The 24,393-nt window shown below is 37.2% G+C and overlaps 1 protein-coding gene across 3 annotated transcripts in view; it reads right to left on the bottom strand.

Moving 5' to 3' along the window:
- Positions 1 to 24,393, bottom strand: part of Ints7 (integrator complex subunit 7) — a 65,640-nt gene that overhangs the window by 37,444 nt on the left and 3,803 nt on the right. For all 3 annotated transcript variants that reach the window (XR_006147710.1, XM_042681984.1, XM_042681983.1), the window contains exons 2-7: positions 18,212 to 18,341; positions 17,113 to 17,259; positions 12,552 to 12,689; positions 7,872 to 7,918; positions 4,423 to 4,622; positions 3,377 to 3,499 (exon numbers count right to left, since the gene is read on the bottom strand). Coding sequence is in view for 2 of the 3 variants with exons in the window: in XM_042681984.1 (XP_042537918.1) it covers positions 3,377 to 3,499; positions 4,423 to 4,622; positions 7,872 to 7,918; positions 12,552 to 12,689; positions 17,113 to 17,259; positions 18,212 to 18,341 (785 nt within the window). In the remaining variant the exon portion in view is untranslated. The remainder of the gene's footprint in view (positions 1 to 3,376; positions 3,500 to 4,422; positions 4,623 to 7,871; positions 7,919 to 12,551; positions 12,690 to 17,112; positions 17,260 to 18,211; positions 18,342 to 24,393) is intronic.

Raw genomic sequence — 24,393 nt, 5'->3', positions numbered from 1 at the left:
TGAACTACATAACTTGACATATGGATGAAAAAAGGAAATGGGAACAATGGATGGAGTGGTGTTGAATCAAGCAGTACTGTATTCATAACCTGACTTATGGAATTGTATGTAATCTCTCTGTATAACTACTTAATAACAATGTAAGTCTGCTGACCATATAATATTTATTCCAACTATGCAGACTGAGAATTTATGTAGTAGAAGCCAATTTTGGAGGAAAGAGAAAATAAGAGATACGAAGTCTAAAAATTATTCATTAGGCTTTTGAAATCTGAGATGCAGTAGATTTTTAGCAGGAAAACTCATAGGAGAAGTCTGGCCATCTCACTTGCCACTTCTGTGATCTGAGCCAATTACTGAAATCTTTGTGCCTCAACTTCTTTTTATAAACAATTAGAGTAAATATTTATTAAAAAATTGCTGGTTTTCAACCACTATTGAGACTTGCTGAAAATCTGGTTTATATTTGTAAGTGCTTTGTATAGATGACTTGCTTAGCTTTATTTATTAATTTTTGAGAAATGTATCATTTAAGGATGCTTCATCAGATGGTTAAGTTGTGGGCAATGGAGATATTCTGGTTAATTCAATAATCTATTTCTGGTCTACATAAATTCCTTGTAGTGTCTTTACCCACTGAGTTTCTATGAAAATAAATTATCTTTGCCTGTTTAAAAAAAATGCTGGTTTTCCACCAAAAAAAAAAAAAATCTGTAAAAGACATGCATAAATTAATTGCTTGCTACTATGTTAAAAAAAACAAAGTTACATACACAGTAGAACAGAAGAAGGAATATTTCACTACAGATCCTTTTTATAACTTTTAAGTGCCAGTGAATGTGGTTAAATTCCATATTTTAAATAAGGAGAATTTTCAACAAGAAGAATTCAGTAATTTTGAATAAAGGTATTAATAATTTTCAACAAGAGAAATTTACCATTTGAAAAACTAACATTAGAAAATCTTATGGTAAAATTATTTACAATGTTATCTTCTGATTTCTGTCATACAACAAATTATTGGATACCTAAAATAGCCATGATAAGTATAAAATGATTTAAAAGCTCGGTGATTAAAGTAAGAAAGCTTAACAGAGCAAATGGAAGTTCCCTAGGGATAGCACATCAATCATATTTCAATGATGAAATCTGGTTCCAGTTTCTGTTTCAAGGACATTACATGGTACATAATGGTTCTTTTTTTTTTTTTGCGGGGAGGGGGGGAGAGGGAAGGGGGAGGGGGTCATCTGGTCGTGGGGCCTGAACTCTGGGCCTGGGCGCTGTCCCCTCAGCTCTTCAGCTCAAGGCTAGCGCTCTACACTTGAGCCACAGCGCCACTTCCGGCTTTTTTCTTTTTGCTTATGTGGTGCTGAGGAATCGAACCCCAGGGCCTCATGAATGCAAGGCAAGCACTCTACCACTGAGCCACCTTCCCAGCCCCCACAATGGTTCTTACCAGTACTATTTTAATATCAACAATAACAATAACAACCATCTCTTCAAATGGAGTCCCCATCTCACTGGCCGTCACCTCACTGACTATGGTGGCTCCTCTATGCTGGCTCACCTTACTGTTCAACTAGATGTCATATTCTGAGTTAGTGTTCCCAGTTCAGTTTCTGAAGAGGTTAGAAGCATGTTTCCTTTGAGTTTTGATTAGGAACAGACATTAGAGGAAAACAGAAGGTTGAAAATTGAAATGTCCTATTCAATTTACACTTTGTACCCTTTCTCTTTTCACAATCTATTGCATAATAAGGAAAAATGCTAAGGAACAATATTGTACTTCCTAACTGATCGTTTTAAATAAATAGGTCTGGCTCCATACATGAATTTCAGTAAATGACTAACGTAATTCAGCACATTTTCTACTTGAAAAGACAGTACTGTTTAGTAGAAAAATCACTATAAAGGGACTAGAGGACACAGTCTCTTAATTAAATGACAAAGTTGTCGTAAGCAACTTGTAAGTTTAGTCAGTCTCTTGAACCCTAATTGTTTATCTATTAAATGCAAATACGAATAACTGTCCTAACTCTTGGGATATTTGTAACTATCAAATCATGATGTAAATAGGCTGAGAAAATTAAAAAAAAAAAAAAACCAGCTGTTATAATTTGGATATAAAGATTTCCACAAAAAGTGTATTGAAACAGTATTTAGAACTGTGGCTTTAAAAAACATATTATTATCTTCAAATACTTGTACAAAGGGGCTTTAATTTAATATGCTAGTTTATGAATACAATGGGTCTCGATCAATGCCACTCCTTCCATATTTTTTAGAGTTGAGCTTTTGAGAAGCCACTGGACCATGCTCATCAGGGTCTGCCTTCTAGGCTGTAAGCCAGCGTAGATGAGAAAAGTTTGTGAAATACTCATCTCCAATTAACTACCAAAAAGCCAGAAGTAGAGCTGTGGCTCAAGTGGTAGAGTGCTAGCTTTGAGCAAAAAGCTCAAAGACAACACTCAGTTACTGAGTTCAAGCCCGGGGGGAGGGGGGGAACGGAAAAAGGGAAGAAGGAGGCCAGGGGGAGAAAAGGGAGGAAGAAAGAAAGGGAGAGGGAGAGAGGGAGGAAAAGAAGGAGGGAAAGAAGGAAGGAAAGAATATAGAGAGAAGCTTCATTCATTAAAACAACCACATAAGAAGATTTTTACTTATTTTGTTTAATTTTGGCTTTTTTGCAGCCTGGATGGCTTCAAATTTGCAATCCTTCTGCAATCCTTAGTACTAGGATTATTTCTCCTAATTGTAGAATTATAGGCACGTGCCACTATACTTGGCTATTTTTCAACGAAGTAATTTCTGGGCTGGAAATGTGACTTAGTGAGCATATATGAAGCCCTAGACTCAATTCCTCAGTACTACATAATAGAAAAAGCCAGAAATGGCACTATGGCTCAAGTGGTAGAGTGCTAGCCTTGAACAAAAGAAGCTCAGGGACAGTGAGTCCACGCGCCAGAACTATAATAATAATAATAATAATAGTAAGTTCTATCACATACATTGACAATATCTAGAAGTTTTTCATATTCAACCACTTGGGAGAAACACAATATAAAATTGTAATGTGACGCCTCGTGCTAAGGACTCACACCTGTAATCTGAGCTAGGGCTGGAATCAGGCAAATGTAGTTTGAGGTAAGTCCTTCTTGGTTCTAGTTCTCTTTGAGATAAATTTTTTTTGCCTGGGACTGGTTTTGAACCATGATCCTCTTACCTATAATTCCTATGCCTCCCTTATAGCTGAGATAATAGGTTTTCCACCTCTGGAGAAGCTAGGATTATATGTATATACAATCACAGCCAGCCAAAAATGATTTATTGTAATGTTATATTTTCTTATATAAAATATCATGTTCAAAGATCTACATACCTGAATATTGTCCTTGCTCCAAGTATGTGGTGTTTTATTGGCAAGTAATTTCAAATCTTGAATAGCAAGTCTCTTTACTGCTTTCCTGGGATCATTTTTCAAATATTGCAGCAAAAGCTGAATCTATAAAGGAAGTTATATCACTCCATAATAATACTGCCATAAATAATACTGGCACTAAGATTATTATTATGCAGAATGAAATCGTCTCATTTGTACAACTGATACATGCTAAGAAAAAAAATCTGGAGGGCTGGGAAGGTGGCTCAAGTGGTAGAGCACTAGCCTTGAGCTGAAGAGCTGAGGGACAGTGCCCAGGCCCAGAGTTCAGGCCCCACGACCGGACCCAAAAAAAAAAAAAAAAGAAAAGAAAAAAAATCTGGAATTATCATTAGGGATGAAGTACTGTTTAGTAAAACTTATAGTTGACAAAGAACTACATTCAAATCAAAGCTGTCTTTTTGTCATATTAGTGGTGTAGCCAGGGTTGGGCCTCTTTCTTCTTGTGTTGAAAATACTACCATTTATGTAAAGTTAGAATATAGTGACTATCATTTAAGACACATTCCTTTATTGCCAACTATACATCCTGTCACGTACTCCCCAACACCTCATTTTTCTCCAGGGCTTCCAAGAATCAGTAATATGAATTTAAAAAGAAAAAAAATTCAACTAATCTTTTTTTTTTTTTCTTTTTAAATGAGTCACAAGGCTTGAACTCAGGGCCTGTACACTGTCCTTGAGCTCTTTTGCTCAGGGCTAGTGCTCTACCACTCAAAGCCACAGTGCCACTTCCAGTTTTCTGGTGGTTAATTGGAGAGAAGAGTCTTTTTCCTGCCCGGGCTAGCTTCAAACTGTGATCCTCAGATCTCCACTTCTAAGCAGATAGGATTAAGGCATGAGCCACCAGCACCTGGCTCAACTGGTCTTTATTAGAAAAAGGAACCTTAAGGCCACAAAATACATGAGCTACTTCCTCATTTTTACCATATGTATTTGCAAGTTTACTGAAGTTTAATAAGCAGGCCAAAGAAAATTGGGGTTACCTGCTTAGGTGTATCAACCAAAGATGAAGCTGCAAGCAGAGTGAAAGTGTGCAAAGAAACAATCACCATTTTGGTGGAAGGATAGGAAGTGACTAGTTGTTGTAAAAGCTGACGCGCACTGGAAGCCAAGATAGCATCATGGTGCATGTGCTGTAGGATGGGGATCAACTTCAGCTTCAAGTCTACTGGTGTAGCTAAACCTAGATACAAAAAGAATTGTCAGAGGTCTGATTATCATTCGTAACAATGGTACAGATTTAGCAAAATGTCCATTTAAAAATAAACGGCATAATACCTTGCTGTATATCATTAAAGATAATTATGCTACAGCTAATCAATAAGTTCAAGTCCCCTCCCCCAAAGTATTATCTTAATTTGTTAATAATTATAAACTAATGTTGGCCAAGCACCTATAGTTCACACCTGGAATCCTAGCTACTATGGAGGCAGAGATCAAGAGGATCACAGTTCGAGGTCAACTTAGGCAAGACTTCAAGATATTTTAAACTGGTAGCTAGATACAGTGGTACATGCTTGTCATCCTAGCTACTAGGCTGAGATTGGTCATCCTAGCTACTAGGCTGAGATTGGGAGTATTCGAATGCTAGGCCAGTCTTGGTTAAAAAAAAAATTCTGTTGCAACTCCATCTCAAGAGGAAAAAGCTACATATGGGTAGAACATTAACAGCTGTGGCTGAAAGTGAAAATAGGATGATTGTGATCTAGGCCAGCCTAGGGAAAAGCGTGAGACTATCTCAAAAATAAGCAGAGCAAAAAAGGCTGGAAGCCTGGCTCAAGTAGTAGCGTACCTATCTAGCAAGCGTGAAGTCTTAAGTTCAAACTCCAATACCCACCCACACACACACACACACACACACCACACACACACACACTCAACCCCCCCAACCCAAAAAACAAAGCAAAAAACCCCCAGTATACACAGCAGAAAGTGGCCATATTTGCTTCCTATTTCTATCTTATCACATTAAAAACATTAGAAACACATACAAATGATAAACATTTAACACTCAGTGGCTACAATTTGATTAAATTAACAATATTAACTATTCTTAACAACTTAATAAAGATCAGACAGTGTGAACAGTTTTGAAGTCCTCTGAGTTTTGTGTACAAATGTCTTTCCTTGATTAAATAATACAGCTAGAAAACCACAAAGTCTAACATCAATGTATCATTTCCTGTCAACATTGGAGCTAAACAGACTTTTCTTCTATAACATACCTTTGTGGGGATAGAGAACAAAAATTTGTCAACTGTAATATACTACAAACGATGCCAAAGCTAATTTATACTCTGCAGATCATTGGTTTTCCCACTGTGAAATAACTAGTTATGAACATAAGACAGCATTTAATAAACAATGTTGGTTTGATTTAACAGCTCTCCCTTATGATCTAGGTTTGGCCTAACCAGAGAGCTCCAACAAGTGTTATTCCCTAGTTTCTTCCCTGCAGGGTCACATGATGCTCATGTGATATTATTCTGATATTAGGATACTGAACACATTTCGCATGCTGACAATTCTCCCCTGTCTTCTGCTTTTCACTCTTTTCCAGGTTTCTCCTTCTTTCTCTGGCTCTCTTCTGAATCTCTTTCACAATCTCGTCTTATCCATATTTGATTTTTGGCATTTCCTTAAACAGGTAATAAATTCTCTTCTCATTCTTTGTACCTTTTTAAGATGATATAATCCCTTGGTATCCATTATAAACTAACTATTAACTAAATACTAAAGACACATCCCTCCTCTCCAACCATAACTTCAGACACATATATAACCCATGATCTACTGGTTATCTCTACTGGGGTGTCTTAGAAGCATTTTATACTTAATAAAGAGAACTTCTGATCTTACCCCAAAAGTGCATCTTTAAAATTTTCTCATTTCAGTAATTATAGCTCCTCAGACTTGAGTCTATTTTCACTCTTATGATCCAGTTTCTAAATTTATAGTAGATCTTACTGGCTATATCTTTAAAATATAACCCAAATCTGACTATGTTATCATGTTGATCCATTTTCACTACCATCTCTTCTCTGAAATTGTTCTAAGAGTCTCCTAAGTATTATCCTTACTCTAGGCCTTTCTCATGGCAGAGTGTGGCATGTTTCTCCATGAGATGTTATCTAATATAGCAGACACTCAACAAAAACTGCTCAATTAAGCTGGTCACTGGTGGCTCATGCATGCCTACAGTCCTAGCTATGCAGAAGACTGAGATATGAGCATTGCAGTTCAAAGCCAGCTCCGGCAAAAGTGTCTGTGACTCTTATCTCCAATTAACTAACAAAAAAGCCAAAAGTGGAGCTCAAGTGTTAACAGAAGTGTTAACAGTACTAGCCTGTGCCTAAGCCCTGAGTTCAAGCCCCAGTACTGGTACAAAACAAAACAACTTCTCAATGAATGAATGATGCTTCCTTCTTTTATCATGCAGGTAACAACCCTTTCTACAAGAATGCATTTCTGGCAAGAAGAAAAGAACACAAATGAATAAAAGGTAACAAGATTAAGGCTCAATCACAGTATCTTACTCTTTAGTTAAGTGGTATTTCTATCACTTGTGCAATGCAGTTTAATGCAGGTAAAATATAACTTACCCTCCTAAAGGAATTCCTATGTCAGGAAGGTACAATAGTGCAGTGATTAAAAGTATGCTAAGTGGTGTGACTTTGGACATATTACTGAACTTTACTGTGGCTCCACTTCCTGTGCTGTAAAATGGGTATCTATCCAAGGCAGCCACATCACAGAATTGGAAAGAATAACATTTGTAAGAATACAAAGAAAATAGTGTTCTTTAGAGTTGTGCAATGCTGTAGACCAGAGCTTGCCTATAATGAATATTATGAAGACATATGGGGTTAGAACAAAAGGGATTTAAAAAGTGAAATTAGAAAAACAGGGCCATATAGCCTATGGTAAGGGATTTGGATCTGTTTCCAGTTTCATCTGGGAAACACTGGAGAGACATTAGCAGAGAGTCCAGAGCTCCTAAGTAACACTATTTTCTACCAAATCAGAATATTTTCCTATTCATCTTCATGTCTCATTCCTTCCCTCTTTCATGTCTCACTGTATCAGAGGGTTTCACTGACAAACTCATGTAAAATACAAAAATCTCCCTTCTTTCCCTGCACTGACTACTGGAACTTTCTATCCTTCCTATCTCCCTTTTTCTCCATAGTGTTTGCTATGTCATCTCTATATTTGTCTATTACCCATTACTTCTCTCAACTAGAATGAATGTTGGTTACATGATGGTAAGGGCTCAATTCTGTATCTTAAGTACCTAGAACAGTTCTAACATATAGAAGATGTTTAGTATTAGTTGAAGGAATAATAACTCACTATGTTAAGTACTTAACAAGTGTATTATTAATGTAAATCCCATGAAGTCACTTCATATTAATAAATGAAGCATACATACCTTGAATCATTTCACTGATTTTGTTACAGATTCCAACAGCAAAATCCCTTTGGAAAAAAAGAATAGAAAAATTGAAACCAGAAAATTAAAGTTGCTGAATTTTTCTAAGAATTTGGTATAGAATACAATTAGCACAGGAGAAATACAATATTCTAAATCATAATGAATATGCCAGACAAGTGACAGAAACACATGACAGGAAAAACAAAAAAACACACAACCCTCCAACCACCACATAGGCTCATGTGAACGCCTCTCTAATATGATCTTTAAAGAAAGGTTCCCTGATTTGTGAATGTTGTTGAAATTGTATCTTAGTGATACTGTCTGGAAGAATCAAGGTCACTATTGTAGAATACACTTTAAGATATACATTCATTTATATGAAAAGCTTTGAACACAGAGTTTTGAGTACATAAGCAATAAAACCAATTCCTAACATCATGCATTTTAGAAAAAGACTAGTTTGAAATGGTAGAAATACAGTTGGATACACAGACAGATCTTTTTTTTTGTCAGTCGTGGGGCTTGAACTGGCCTGGGTGCTGTCCCTCAGCTCTTCAGCTCAAGGCGAGCACTCTACAGCTTGAGCCACAGTGCCACTTCCGGTTTTTTAGTAGTTTATTGGAGATAAGAGTCTCACAGACTTTCCTGCCCTGACTGGCTTTAAACTGTGATCCTCAGATCTCAGCCTCTTGAGCAGCTAGGATTACAGGCGTGAGCCACCGGTGCCCGGCTAGATAAAATCTTTTTAAAAGCCAAACCATTTAAAGTTAGCAATCTTAAATATTAGATATGTGCATTTTCATATTTTGCTAACACATTATAGATTCTTTGTAAAATTATAGATTCTTTGTATTTTTTAAATTCAACTAATTAAATATCTAATATAGTACATATAATCCACATAAACACAGGACAACAGGAAAGTTGCCAAGAGTTTATAAAAGCAGGCCAGCATGATGGAGCCTATAATCCTAGCACTCAGGAGAAGAACAGGAAGAACTCAAGTTGGAGGCTAGTCTAGGCTACATAGAGAATTTTAGGTCAATCTGGTTACACAGCAAGACCCTGTCTCAAAACAAAAACAAAAACTAGTATAAAGGGTGCTTTTAACAGAAATGAGTCTCACATTACAAAATAGTAAAAATATCATGAAGGTATAAGGCAAGTGGCTTGTATTAGGTACATATAGAGAACTATTTCCTATCTCAGAGAACTCTTGTACCTGTTAGTACTTCTGCTTGAATCATTCAGCTTTTTTTTTTGGGGTCCAGTTGTGGGCCTGAACTCTGGGCCTGGGCACTGTCCCTCAGCTCTTCAGCTCAAGGCTAGCGCTCTACCACTTGAGCCACAGCGCCACTTCTGGATTTTTTTTCTTTTTGCTTATTTGGTGCTGAGGAATCGAACTCAGGGCCTCATGCATGCAAGGCAAGCGCTCTACCACTGAGCCACCTTCCCAGCCCCTCATTCAGCTTTCTAAATGAGGGGCATTATTCATTCACTCAGTTTTGGAAAAAACGTTACTCAGAGAAAACTTCCCTAACAACCTCAGCTAAAACAGTGCACTGAGGCCATTCGAACTGCATCATTTTCTTTTGTCTTAATACTAACATTTGAAATTATTGTGTGTTAATTGGACCTGATCTTTGTGTATGTGTGTGTACCAGTCTTGGAGCTTGAACTCAGGGCTGGGGTACTGTCTCTGAGCTTTTGTGCTTAAGGCTAGCACTTTACCACTTGAGCCACAGCTCCACTTTCAGCTTTTTGGTAGCTAATTGGAGATAGGAGTCTCATCAACTTTCCTGTCTGGGCTGGCTTCGAACTGCGATTCTCATCTTAGCCTCCTGAGTAGCTGGATTATAGGTTTGAGCCACTGCACTTGCCTAGGACCTGATCTTTATTACTCTGTATATCTGGTTCTTTGAACAGTACCTAGACATGATGGATATTTCTTTACTAAATGTATCAAAAATTTTTGTAATAACTCAGAGTTTAAAGATCTAATACAAGTATTTAGGGCCAATAAACTAAAAATTAGAATCCTGTTATTTCTGACTAGTAATAAATTCTTAATCTTAAACATTTAATCTCAATGAGACTAGACAAAATAATATTCCAGTTGTACCTTCCTACACTCCAGCCCCTGACCCAAATATGATTTGATAGCATTGGGCTGACATTCCTGCATTCTAACAACTGGCTTGTGCCACAGAGCTGCGGACCCTTTCTGAGGGAGATAGCTCAGTTCACCAGTCACCACTAGATGGCACCACTCTCACTAACAATGCCTGCTTGGTGTCCCTTAAGGCGTCTGGGGCTTGCCACTCTTGTTTTGTAACCCAAGGACTAGCTCTTTAAAAGCATAAAATCTTAACTTATTAAAATAGTAAGTTAGGACAATAAATTATGTATGGTTATGGTAGTATAGAAAGAGAGAACAGAATGAGATAAATTCTTTATGTTCTATTTGGCTAGTCTGATCTAAAATCCAAAAAAAAAAAAAAACAAAACCCCAAAAAACCCCACTAAGACAGGGACTAAAAATGTGGCTCAGTGGTAGAGTGCTTGCCCAGCATGCATGAAGCCCTGGTTTCGATTCCTCAGTACCACATAAACAGAAAATAAACGAAAGGGAAAAAAATACTAAGACAAAAATGCACCAGTATTGGTTAGACGAGGTAAGTAAACCTTGGTCTCAAAATCAAACACTTCATTAATCGTACTTAAATATATTTACATAAGCCCTTCAGGCTTTCTTTTGAACTACAGTAATTCAGTACTTTTTAATATCACAAATATAAGTGCATCATATTGAAGCATGGAATATAAAAATACTTTCTACATAAATGTTAATATATTTACTGGTCATGAGTTCCATAAGCCAAGTTCTATGTTAAGTCTTAAATCATCTTCCAACACAAATCAGAAATAAAATAATTTCTTGATAGCACAAGAGAAAAAGTAAACTAAAAAATTGTCATATATAATCATTAATAGAGTGCTAGTCTTGAGCAAAAGAACTTAGGGACAGAGCCTAGACCCTGAGTTCAAGATCCAAGACACACAGACACATAGACACACATACTTTCTCTCTCTCTCTCTCTCTCTCTCTCTCTCACACACACACACACACACACACACACACACACACACACACACACACACACACACACAGTTTAACCACTACGCTATAAATGCCAGGTGCCAGTAGCTCATGCCTATAATCCTAGCTACTCAGGAGGCTGAGATCTGAGGATCGTGGTTCAAAGTCAGCACAGGCAAAAAAGTCCATGAGACTCTTCTCCAATTAACAACCAGAGCAAGCTGGAAGTGGCGCTGTGGCTCAAGTAGTAGAGCTCTCGCCTTGAGCTGAATTGCTAAGGGACAGCGCCCAGGCCCAGAGCTCAAGCCCCACAACCCACAATAAATAAGTAAATAAAAAAATAAATGAATGTACCCAAATTTAGGACTCAACATAGAAAAGCTTTTATAACTACTGGATGTACATATTTAATCTAACAGATTATAAAGACCTTGACAGTAGTAATCACATAACTATTTATGGGAATCACTCCAACTCAATAAAAGCAGTTTTAAAAAGTTCTCTCAATAACTGTAAGAAAAATTTTCAAAGCAAAGAATTGTATTCAGATGTCTTCTCAAAATATGTGTTTTTTATTCTTTATTCTTTTCTAATGAATAATCTTATTAGTCTAAAGATAAGATCAGCTGAAGAGAAAAATATGCATACTTAAAATCAGAAAAAAGCTGATTTTGTTTTATCAAATTTCAAAAATTTGATCAAGTATCCTAAACTTGTTAAATTGCTATTGATTATTCATTCACCTGATTATAAACTAAAACTGACCATGTAGCCTGGCAGAAAATAAACAAAAATAAAATAGTAATTATATACCACTTTACTAGTCTGACATATTTCATTACAACCAATATCTGAAAAAAATAGCAACCTAAATTGCTAATACCTCAGGTAAGTTTCCAGAAGTGGATCTTCTGGGTCTGAATAGCCGGGCACTGGTGGCTTACAGTTCTATCCTGAGATCTGGGGATTGCAATTTGAAGCCAGCCTGAGCAGGAAAGTCGGTAAGACTTGTATCTTCAATTAACCATTAAAAAGCCAGAAATGGAGCTGTTATTCAAGTGGTAGAACACTAGCCATGAGCAAAAAAGCTCAGGGACAGCACCCCGGCCAGAAGTTCAAGCCCCAGACCAGTGCCAAAAAGCAAAACAAAAAACCCACATAGTTAATTATAAATAAGCAAGTCAAAATAGCAATGAAGTCATGTTCAAAGTTTCCCTGATTTTAAGGACATGGTATCCTGAATATGTTAAAATTCGTTTTAAGTTACTGTCTTTATCAAACTGTTCATGGCTCAAGGGCAAAACAGGTGAATATCAGAGGTAAGAAAGAAACTATTTAGGATCATAGATGCGCATATGTGTGGACGACTCCACAATGGACAAAGCTGTATCCAATAAAGCTTTCCCAAACTCATCCATTTTGATCTTGTCCTTTTGGAAATCAGTATTTGATGCAATCTTTCTATCTTATGTATTTAAGTTTTACTTCCCCAACAAGTAAACCTCTTGAAAAATACAGTTATTTCTTCAAAACCTCTTCTTGGGAAGCTGAATTATTAAAAGGCCTATGCTTACTTGGACTGTGCAGAGAAGTTCGCAGCAGCAAACACAGCAGCTTCCACTTCCACATTATCGTGTGAATCCAAACTTTGACGAATACTATGATGAGCATTCTTCCTCTCAGGAATTATAGATGCCAGACTTCCCAACATCCTAAAGAAACAGAGAAACCCAAGAAGAATGTAAACACAGTGAACTCCAAGGCAGGAAAAAAGAACACAAAGCAACTAGAGTATCCTACTACAAGTTTGCAGATCATCCATACATCTTGAGTTAATAAATCTTAATTAAACTAATCAGGAATCAAGCTCAAAACCTAAATACTTCTATATATTTCAATGTATCAAAATGATAAAATGGGTTATCTAATACAAGGTAATTTCTAAAAACAATCATTAGGCACCAAGTAGGGTCTAGAAAACAAAGTTAAATTATTAAAGCATGAAACTACCAATTAGCAATGCTGCCTGGAAAAGTTTTAGTAGAGAATCAAGAATATGACTTTTTTTTAACCACTGAGTAGATTTACAAAGTAAAATAAGTAAGTCTTCCCAATCTTATACCCCACAGTTACACTGATATACTTTTCATATCTACCCTCAACATCAAGAACAGAAAGGAAAGTAAAACTTGAAAAAAATACACTATATTGTAAAAGTATAGGTTTGGAAGCAAAAATATATTTGTGATATCAACTACAAAAAGCAAAGCTTGGGGCTGGGAAGATGGCTCAGTGGTAGAGCGCTTGCCTTGCATGCTTGAGGCCCTGGGTTCGATTGCTCAGCACCACGTAAGCTGAAAAAAAAAAAGCCAGAAGTGGCACTGTGGCTCAAGTGGTAGAATGCTAGCCTTGAGCTGAAGAGCCCAGGCCCAGAGTTCAGGCCCCACAACAGGACCAAAAAAAACAAAAAACAAAAAAACAAAACAAAACAAAAAGCAAAGCTTGAGCAATAATTTCAACAGGAAGGCATATATTTTGGAAAATTGCAAAACACTGAAATAAACAAAATCTAGGATTCCAACATATTCTCACCTCATTATAGTGATATAATCACCTGGACATAAGTACTATAGTTGAGCTCATATAAACAAGACAATAAAAAGGTCTAAATTTCTAATTTATATTTAATTTCAGAAGTGGAGGTATGGCTTAAGTGGTAGAGTGCTAGCCCTGAGCACAAAGAGGTGCAAGGCCAGCATCCAGGCCGAGTCAAGATCCACAACCGGAGGGGGGGGGGGGGGGGGGGCAGTAATAAAAGCAAAAAAGCGGGTTAAGGATGTGGTCAAAATCATAAAATGCAGGCATGAGGCCCTCAGTTCAAACCCTAGAGCCAATCTAATTTATATTTAATTTTGGAAGAAATAACAAATAGTTACTAATTTAATATTCTTTATCAGACTAAACTAATATTAACACATCCTTATTGATAGTGTTATTATGTAATATCACAGGGAAAAATCTCCTTTGTGACTCTGAAAATATTCCTAGAAATGTAACTCAGAACACTATATTTCAAATGGGTATCTTCCAGCTTGTTTTCCATTGTTGTTTTAATTTACATGTTTAACATATCAGGTAAAAAGCAGAACACCTTTAAATTATTTCTTCCTTATTATCACCTTTATTTATTTATTTGCCTGTCCTGGGGCTTGAACTCTGGGCCTAGACAATGTCCCAGAGCTCTTTGTGCTCAAGGCTAGCACTCTACTACCACTTAAGCCACAGCACTTCCGGTTTTTTTCTGAGTAGTTTACTGGAGGTAAGTTTACTGTCCTGCAGGAGCTAGCTTCAAACCATGATCCTCAGATCTCGGCCCCCTAAGTAGCTAGTATTACAGGTCTAACCCACCAGTGCCTGGCTAATAACTTTTAAATGGCAACTGGACTGAATATAAAATTTTTTAGTTTAAGCTAGGCACTGGTGGCTCACACCTGTAATCCTAGCTATTCAGGAGGCTGAGATCAGAGGATTGCAGTTCAAAGTCATCCTGGACAGGAAGGTTCATGAGACTCTTATTTCCAACTAACCACCAGAAAACCGGAAAGTAGCTCAAAGCAGCAGAGTGCTCACCTTGAGTTAAAGAGCTCAGGGACAGCATGCAGGCCCTGAGTTCAAGATCTACCACCAAAAAGAAAAATTAGTTTAAATTTCCTTTAAAACTTTTGCATCAAGGGGCTGGGAAGGTGGTTCAGCGGTACAGCGCTTGCCTTGCATGCATGAGGCCCTGGGTTCAATTCCTCAGCACCACATAAGCAAAAAGAAAAAAGCCAAAGTGGCACTGTGGCTCAAGTGGTAGAGCGCTAGCCTTGAGCTGAAGAGCTGAGGGACAGCACCCAGGCCCAGAGTTCAGGCCCCACAACCAGACCCAAAAAAAAAAAACCAAACAAAAAAACAACTTTTTACATCAAGTGTTATTATTAAAAATCCAATTTGGCTCTTCCCCCTATAAGTTCTTTATTTCAAAAATTCCTAGAATTACCAGTTTTATTGATAAGTTCTTTGTGTGTGTGGGGGGGGGGGGTCCTGGGGGCTGAACTCTGGGCCTGAGAGCTGTCCCTCAGCTCTTCAGCTCAAGGCTAGCAGTCTATCAAGGCTAGCAGTCTACCACTTGAGCTGCAGCACCACTTCTGGCTTTTTCTGCTTATGTGGTGCTGAGGAATTGAACCCAGGGCCTCATGCACGCAAGGCAAACATTCTACCACTGAGCCATCTTCCTAGCCCCAATTGATAAGTTCTTAAAAAAAGAAATGCAGCAAGGCTCAACTGCTGTAATTTACTGAGGGGCAAATGGAAATTGAAATGTTAATATACACATTCAGACTAGCTCTAAATTACTTATAAAATTCATTTATTCTTTAAATTCCATTAATCCTCTTCTTTATTACTCTGATAAACCTAAATAACCCTTGTTTGTAGAAAATAACTCAAAATTACAAAATTTCATGGAAAATTCTTATAATTCATAAACCAATGACCCATCAGAAATAATTAAATGTATGCCATAACTTTCATACCTTGTTTAACTTAGTATCTTTCTGTTTTTATATCCTCTAGACTTATGCCACTCAATTATGTAATACTCTATAAATCAGCTATTCTCATAGACACATATGTATCCTTAATGTTTCATTTTATAAAAATACTATGTTCAATATATTTTATCTTCAACTTTTAAAAATCTTGCACATATTAACTTGTAAGCGGTAAGTGCATCTTAAATTTAAATTGTCCTATTGCATATCATTATTTTTCCTCTTTTATTTTCAGTGGTGCTGGAGATTGAACCTAGTGTTTCAAGCATGCTTATTACTATGGGATAAAGTTTTTAGGGTTTTGTGTGTGTATACCAGTCCTGGGGCTTGAACTCAGGGACTATTTGCTATTCCTGAATTTTTTTGTTCAAAGTTAGCATTCAACCACTTGAGCCACAGCTCCATTCTCAGCTTTTTGATGGTTAATTGGAGATAAGAGTCTCACAGGCTTTCCAATATGAGATGGCTTCAAAATGCAATTCTCAGATCTTAGCCTTATGAGTAGCTAGTATTACAGGCACAAGTCATCATTGCCTGGCTTTAGATAAAGTTTTTGAAAAATAAAAGATCTTTTAAAATATTACACAGTGCTGAATTTATTCATCCAAAGGGCATAGGGATGATTTTTAAAAGTCACTAAATTCTGAACAAGGAAGAACTGATGTGGACATGGAGAAAGGAAACTCAGGGGAAAAATAACACCCTAGACTTTGTGGTTATAAAGAGGATTGTCTAGGAAATGAAAGCTATAATTTAGCAAATTTCAAAAATATCCCCCAAATTACACATATAATTGCATAAACAGCAGAGCTAAAAAGAATATGATTCAACATGATAAAAAGCTTACAAAGCCAGGCACCAGTGGCTCATGCCTATAATCCTAGCTACTTAGGAGGCTGAGATCCGAGGATCACGGTTCAAAGCCAGCCAAGACAGGAAAGTCTATGAGACTCTTATCTCCAATTAACCACCAGAAAGCCAGAAGTGGCACTGTGGCTCAATGGTAGAGTGCTTACCTTGAGCTGAAGAGCTCAGGGGGACAGTGCCCAGGCCTAGAGTTCAAGCCCCACAACTGACAAAAAAAAAAAAAAGCTTACAAAAAGAAATTTTAACAAAATACCTTTAAATGACAAGAAAAAAAGGAAAGATTAAAGAAACTACAGTGATATTTGGTGTTTCCCAATTAGTTTAAATGTAAACTATCACATACATATGATCACATAGCCAGGGAGGAATACTGACAGAAAATAGTAAGAATGAGAGAGCAAAATTTATTTAAAAAACAAAAACAGCTGAGACTAAGCTGTACTGGAATTAACCAAGCTATTACATCAGAATTCTTACCTACCCAAACTCAAGTTTGATAACAACTAAGAACCCAAATAGTACAATAGATGTTAACTGGAATTTACTGGATGATTAGCATTTTTTCAAACAAAAACCAATCTTTAATATTTAAAATGACAAAAGGAAGTATATATTGCCTTTTTGGTACACACATCACAGCTGAATGATAAGGTGAATTACTATAGCAATGCTATACCGGAGTGTGATAGCTCTTGCCACAGGATCATTACTGTGAATCACAGAAAAAATCCTCTTCACAAATTCATCCACATTTAAAATCTTCTCCAAATGCTTCTCACTTTGTTGGGTAACTTTAAGCACACACAGTCTTAGGAAATTGTTTCTAGGAAAACCAGAGATAAATAAATTAGGACACTTCAGGAAAGAAATATTTACTTTGAGGTTAGTCATGCTGATATTAACTTTTAACAACAGGTTCAATCTTGTACTCTGTCTCACCACTAAAAAAATTACCTAAAGTCTGTACTTCAGGTGGATACTGAGTAAAAGCAGTAACCTATGATCTACAGTCTTGCTGTAAGTTAGCTGTGCCATAAGGAAAAGCCCTGGAGCCAAACTAAATCTCCTTAATCACATTATAAGCAAAGCCAAGTGGTTCAATGGTCTTCCTCCTTTCTCCAGCAAATTCCATCACTTCTTTTCTCTGTCAAATCAGATTTGGAATATGTAGTATTTACATACTTACCTGTTTCAGAAACTTCACAGACTTGCATCTCATGTTATATGCCACTAAATTAAGTGAGAAAGTTCTCAAAACAATCTGCACAAAGCAAAAAATTTCCAGCAAACACATTAATATATTAAGGGATTCATTTTGGAATGAATCTTGTTCCTCAGAAGCATTTGCTTCATTTTTGCTAGATAGTCTTTGACACCAAAATGTGACACAATGAAATATGAACTCACTAAAATGATACCCATGTGGAAAGGTTTAAGGGCAAAAGAAAAAGACCACAAAGCCGGGCGCCAGTGGCTGACACCTGTAATCCTAGCTACTCAGGAGGTTGAGATCAGAGGATCATGGTTCAAAGCCAGCCAGGGCAGGAAAGACCCTGAGACTCTTATCTCCAATAAACCACTCAGTAAACCAGAAGTGGTACTGTGGCTCAAGTGGTAGAGTGCTAGTTGAGCTGAAGAGCTGAGGGACAGTGCCCAGGCCCAGAGTTCAAGGCCCACCACGGACCAAGACAAAAAAAAAAAAAAGACCACAAACAATACAAAACAAAACAAAATCCATGAATATGTACTTCAGGAAAGGTTTTACAAAGACTTACCCAACTCTGAAAACATCAGCTAACTTTAGGAATGCAGAATTGATGAGAATAGGGAATGGATACTTCTGGAAAAGCCTGGGAAAGCGAACCACTGCTTCACACTGTTCACCAAGTTTGCCAGATCTTAGACCTATCAAAAATGGCAAGGAGAGAACAATTTACAAATTTGCACTTGCAAGGTAAAATAGCAAATATTAACTTATCATATGGCAAAGTAAAATTTTTCTCAACAATACAAATAAAAAAATTTGGGAAGGTGGCTCAGTGGTAGAGCGCTTGCCTCGCCTGCATGAGGCCCTGGGTTCAATTCCTCAGCACCACATAAGCAGAAAAAGGGCAGAAGTGGCACTGTGGCTCAATTGGCAGAGCACTAGCCTTGAGCTGAAGAGCTGAGGGACAGCGCCCAGACCCAGAGTTCAAGCCCCACAATCAAAAAAAAAAGGAAGAAAGAAAATGAGGGCTGGAAAGGTGGCTCAGTGTGTTCAATTCCTCAGCACCACATAAGGAGAAAAAAAGCTGGAAGTAGCTCTGTGGCTCAACTGGTAGGGCGCTAGCCTTGAGCTGAAGAGCTGAGGGACAGCGCACTGGCCGAGTTCAGCCCCCATGGCTGACAAAAAGAAAAAAGAAAAATGGTATATACATCAGTAATCTGATAAACTAACACTCATATATAATCCATAATGCAATAAAATTAGAATCACTAGAGAAAAAGTCTTAATATTTAGTAATTAAGCAATGCGCTTCTAACTAATCCAAAGGTGAAAGAAGAAATCAGAAAGAAAATTAGGAAAGTATCCTCAGTTGACTGAAAATAAAATTACAATCTATGGTCTACAGATCAAAGTAGTGGAGCCAGTGGCTCATGCCTGTAATCCTAGCTACTCAGAAGGCTGAGATCTGAGGATCGCGGTTCAAAGCCAGCCGGGCAGGAAAGTCCGTGAGACTCTTATCTCCAATAAACCACTAGAAAACCAGAAGTGGCGCTGTGGCTCAAGCAGTAGAGTGCTCACCTTGAGCTAAAGAGCACAGGGACAGCGCCCAAGCCCCACGACTGACAAAAAAAAAAAAAAAATTGTAACACCAAACATATATAAGGAAAGAAGAAAGGAATTAAATCATTGACTTAACAAAGTGCCAACATAGTTTTAATTTTCGATTCTGGAAAATAGATATCTATAAGGAAAAAAAAAAAGAACTACAACCCTTAGTTTTGTACTACATATAAAAACTGACTCTAGGGCTGGGAAGATGGCTCAGTGGTAGAGCACTTGCCTTGCATGCATGAGGCCCTGGGTTCAATTCCTCAGCACCACATAAGCAGAAAATTTTAAAAAAGCCGGAAGTGGCGCTATAGCTCAAGTGGTAGAGCGCTAGCCTTAAGCTGAAGAGCTGAGGGACAGCACCCAGGCCCTGAGTTCAGGCCCCACAACCAGACCCCCCCAAAAAAAATTTTTTTAAAAGAAAAAAAGAAAAACTGACTCTAATTGAACCTAAAAGACCTAAATGTAAGAAGGTACGAGCTTGGGTTAGGCAAACAATTCTTATAAAATATTTTAAAAAATGACTCATAAAATGAAAGTCGTAAATTAACTTCTACTAAATAAAATTTTCTTAATGTCTTTCGAAGAGCATAGACTTTAACTATGCTCTTCTAAAGATAGTATCAAGGAAATAAAAGCCATATATGGGAAGAAAAAAATTATAAAACATGTATCTAATACAGGACTTCATCTACATTTATTAGAACTCAACAATAATAACGTTCAGTTTTTCAAGCCTAAAGAAATTTCACTAAGGAAATATGGATGACCAAAACACATAAACAGATGCTTAACACTGTTAAATCACCAGAGAAACAAAAATGAAAAACCACTACATACTCACTATAATGACAAAAACAATTCAAAAGAAAGCTGGCAATTCCAATATCTGGTGAAGATATAGGTGGACTGTGAGTCTCATATACTGGTGAAGGGAATGTAAAACTCTATAGTTCTTTTGGAAAATACCAGTACTTTTTTAACTAAAGATAAACACACCCTTACCATACAGTCAGTAATCCTAGATATTTATCCAAGTGAAATGAAAACATACACACACAGAGATCGATATGTAGATGCTCACAGTAACCCCATTCATAACAACTCAGAACTGAAACAACCCAAACATTCATCAACTGGTGAATGGACAAACAAGTTGTTGTACATCTATACAATGAACTACTACTACTACTCAGTAATTTTTTTAATGGAATTACTGATTCATACAACGACATGGGTAGATCTATTAAGCTGCTTTAAAATGATTCCAAATACACACAAAATAAACAGCATATGCATTACTGTAATATTCAAGCAATTGACAACATACAAACTTAAGAGTCTGACAGATTTTAGACTATGATAAGTTCTCTGTTCACTCCTTTTCCAAGGACCAACTGCTCAAGCTATACTAGGACTATGTACTTTCTGCCAGCCTTCCAGCTATTCTCTGAATCCTCTCCAGCCAACACCAGCAACGATGCTTAAAAGTTGCTTTTGCTGAAAACACTGATTCCTTATAGATGGGCTCATAAATTAGCTAAAAATCATCTCTGCCTTCGTTTCGAATTTGTCTTTACTCTAAGGTATTCTGTTTCACTTTGAAGGTGATGATGCACAGGTGCACACATATGCCATGGAAACAATTACTTATAATAACACACACACACACACACACACACGCGCGCGCGCGTGCACGTGCTCCTATAAAGATGTGGGTGCATCCTCAAACAGGAGTAATCACTTTGGGGAACCAGATTGCTTCCCTTAAGTGATGTCAATTATTAATAATTCTCCTCAGGAACCCTCAAAATTAAGGTATAGGAAAATGGTCAACTAGGCCCCATCAGACCAATTGTGAGAGAAAGTACTGGGAGACTACCTGCCACTATCTCTGACCTCTATGACTATTTAATATTCACACAGAACTATCTTCCTTATCCCCAGTTCTTTGTCTATCTAAAGCTAAAACTTGTCTGTACCCTGAAAATGACTTGGAAAAAAAAAAAAAAAAAACCTACATATTGTCCTCCCATGGATTGGTCATAATAAATCTCTTTTTTTTTTTTTCACTTGCCATGTCTCTTTATTTGTCATAAAGGGACAAGTGATTAGACCTGCTATGTGGAAGCTCAAAGTTTGGGTATGGAGTCTAAGACTCCAATTTCAGCACCATTTGCTAGTATTCTATATTATCGATTGTGTTAGTCAAATCATCTCCTTTAAGAACCTTTTATAAAAAGGTATATCTCAGACTTCAATTCCTCTTATATAGACATAGCTCTGCTTCCGTCCTCATTCAACAACTACACCTCAATAATTGACTTTAAGCCAAATCAGTCATTCAGTATATGGTTAATATACCCCATCTATTGAATGTATTCTCCCTGAGAATTGTTCTTTTAGTCTCTCCCTTTTTAAGTATCATAAACAAGAGGGAAAAAAATCCCTTTGTATGAGTCATAAAATCCTATTTTGATCATATTATTTTAACCATGTAAGATCTCAAAAATCTTTAGACTAAATGAAAGAAGACAGTCCAAAGACTACATATTTAATGCATTCTATATAACATTCTAGAAAAGGTAAAACTATGGAGACAAAAACAGATCAAAGGTGTCCAGGGGCTGGAGAGAAAGAAATAACTACAAAGAGGCAAAAAGAAACTTGCCAGGGTAATGGAAATAATCTTGACTGTGGTCATAGTTTCATGATTGTATATATCTGGCAAATTTTAACATATGTATATGTATATATATATATATTATATCTCAATAAGCCTGATTTTAAAGAAGCAAAGAACAAAAATAAAACCCAACAAATAAACACACTAAAATGAATATCTTAAGGATTTAATCACATCATTTTCAAATGTTTCTTTCTTTTGGTAGTTCAGCATTCACAAACCGCTAATTCTATCTCCATACAAAATAAATAACAGTATATGTCTATGCAGTACCCTCTGCTTATTGTTAGAAAGTAACAAAGAAAATCCGAAGGCTTTTTCCCAGGTGCCACAATATTTCAGTACAAAAGACAAGCACTAAATAAATCTGTGCAGGCAACTTCCACTGTTTGGTATCTGGAACATACTTCCTCATAGAAAAAATATAGTACTATCAGCACTGACAGTAATCTGAAAGCTAATAATACTTATCAATAAATGCTTCTGTGGGAAAATTCAAATTTCTAATTTCTAATTGAAATGCTTAGAACATATCCCTCCCTCACTCACTCCCTGCTTCCATACACACATAAAAGAACTACCAAGGAAGCTCCAGAAGTCTTTTCCCTACGAAAAATAGTGCCAATAAAGATAGTCTAAGTAACTACCAATGGATTATCAAAGTCTTCACACAGGGCAGTGAAGGACATAGGGAAGAGGAAGGTTAAGGTTGAGGATGGAGGTGAGTGGAATAGAGGTAGCTTAGATATGTATAAAAGAGGTTTTTGACAAAACTCTGCAATAACTCATTTCCCCCGCTTACTACCAATTAGACACAAACAGTAAAATTCTATTTGTAGTGAGTTCATCTGAGTTGGGATGAAAAAAGTGAAGTAGGAAACAGACCATGTATAAAGAAGAGCTCCTTGACAGAATATGTGTTTCCTTCTCTTGAAAAAAAAGACCCACAATGATTTGTTTCAACAATGATTAGAAATACACTCAAGATAATTTTTAAATGTGGTGAAAGAAATGTTTTGGCTTTTCTGTTGTCAATTTTACTTAAGATAAAAGAGACTCTTGTTTCTCAAGGCCATCAGGGTAAATGAGCTTAAGAATAGAAGTGGAGCTGTGGCTCAAGTGTTAGAGCGCTACCCTTTGAGCAAAAGAAGCCTAGGGACAACACCCTAACCTTAAGACCTTGAGTTTAAGCCCCAGGATCAGCACCAAAAAAATTAAAAATTAAAAAATAATAACAATGAAGCCAATGAGATGAGGCTATGCCCCAAGTAAAGAAGTAAAAACAAAATGACAAAGAAAAAAACAAGTAGAAAGTATGGAAAAAATAGAAATGATAGGGGATGGGAAGTTGGCTCAGTGGTAGAGCGCTTGCCTTGCATGCATGAGGCCCTGGATTCAATTCCTCAGCATCACATAAGCAAAAAGAAAAAAGCCGGAAATGGTGCTGTGGCTCAAGTGGTAGAGCGCTAGCCTTGAGCTGAAGAGCTGAGGGACAGCGCCCAGGCCCAGAGTTCAGGCCCCACGACTGGACCCCCCCCCCAAAAAATGAAAATGATATATGAGTTTAAATAAAAATAAGTCAAAATTTTGGCAGTTAATCAAAATGATGATAATATATAGACCTTAGATGCTTATTCTGTATCAGCAAAAGCCACTTTACAAGTATTAATGTTTCATTATAATCACAGAAGTTAGGCAAGATTATTTCTTTCATTTTTAAGGAAATAAGCAATGACTTTTTTTCAGAGTAAAAGGACCAGAATCCATGGATTCTTGAGAACTCTGACATTTCCAACTCATTCAGGATAATAAAAAGAGCAGACATGAATGGACCAGCAACAGTCAGCAGCATACTGCACTTTACTTTCAGTATTTAAGAACTATCGTAAGTCTTCCCGTATAGCAGCCTCTACTTCCATTCTATCATTCCCCCTTCTCCAAGTACTACTGCGATTACATGACAACCCCAAACCTGTTCTGTCCATACAAAGCTGCCTTTGATATATAAGCAGGGTTCATTTATAGCATCTTTCCCTCTTCTGCTGCTGACACCATCTAGTCTTGAGAAAGTGAGAAAGGACCAGTCTGCAAAGCTCTTACAGGATATAGCTTTGCTACCTTCCCTCCAGTGAGGCTCCCTGCATACTCCTGGTATTATATATCCTTTGCTTCCTACTTCCTTGCCACCCAACCCACCACCCACTTGAGCCTTTCAGCTTTCCCTCTCACTCTGCCTTCTTTTTCCTCCTGAACCTGGGTTTGAACTTAAAACTTTACACCCTCAACTGGCTTGCTTGCTCATGGTTGAAGGTCCACCACTTGAGTTATGCCTCCAGTATGGCTTCTTGCCAATGAATGAGATGGTAGTCTTTTGGACTCTTCTGGGCTGACTTTGAAACTCAAGCTTCCAGATTTCAGTCTCCTAAGCAGAGAGGATTACAAGCATGAGCCACACC

Source organism: Dipodomys spectabilis, unplaced genomic scaffold, assembly GCF_019054845.1.
Source record: "Dipodomys spectabilis isolate Male_0828 unplaced genomic scaffold, ASM1905484v1 ptg000069l, whole genome shotgun sequence".
Taxonomy (NCBI): domain Eukaryota; kingdom Metazoa; phylum Chordata; class Mammalia; order Rodentia; family Heteromyidae; genus Dipodomys; species Dipodomys spectabilis.
Note: the sequence above shows the minus strand (reverse complement) of the source record. Positions and strands in the feature narration are given on the sequence as shown.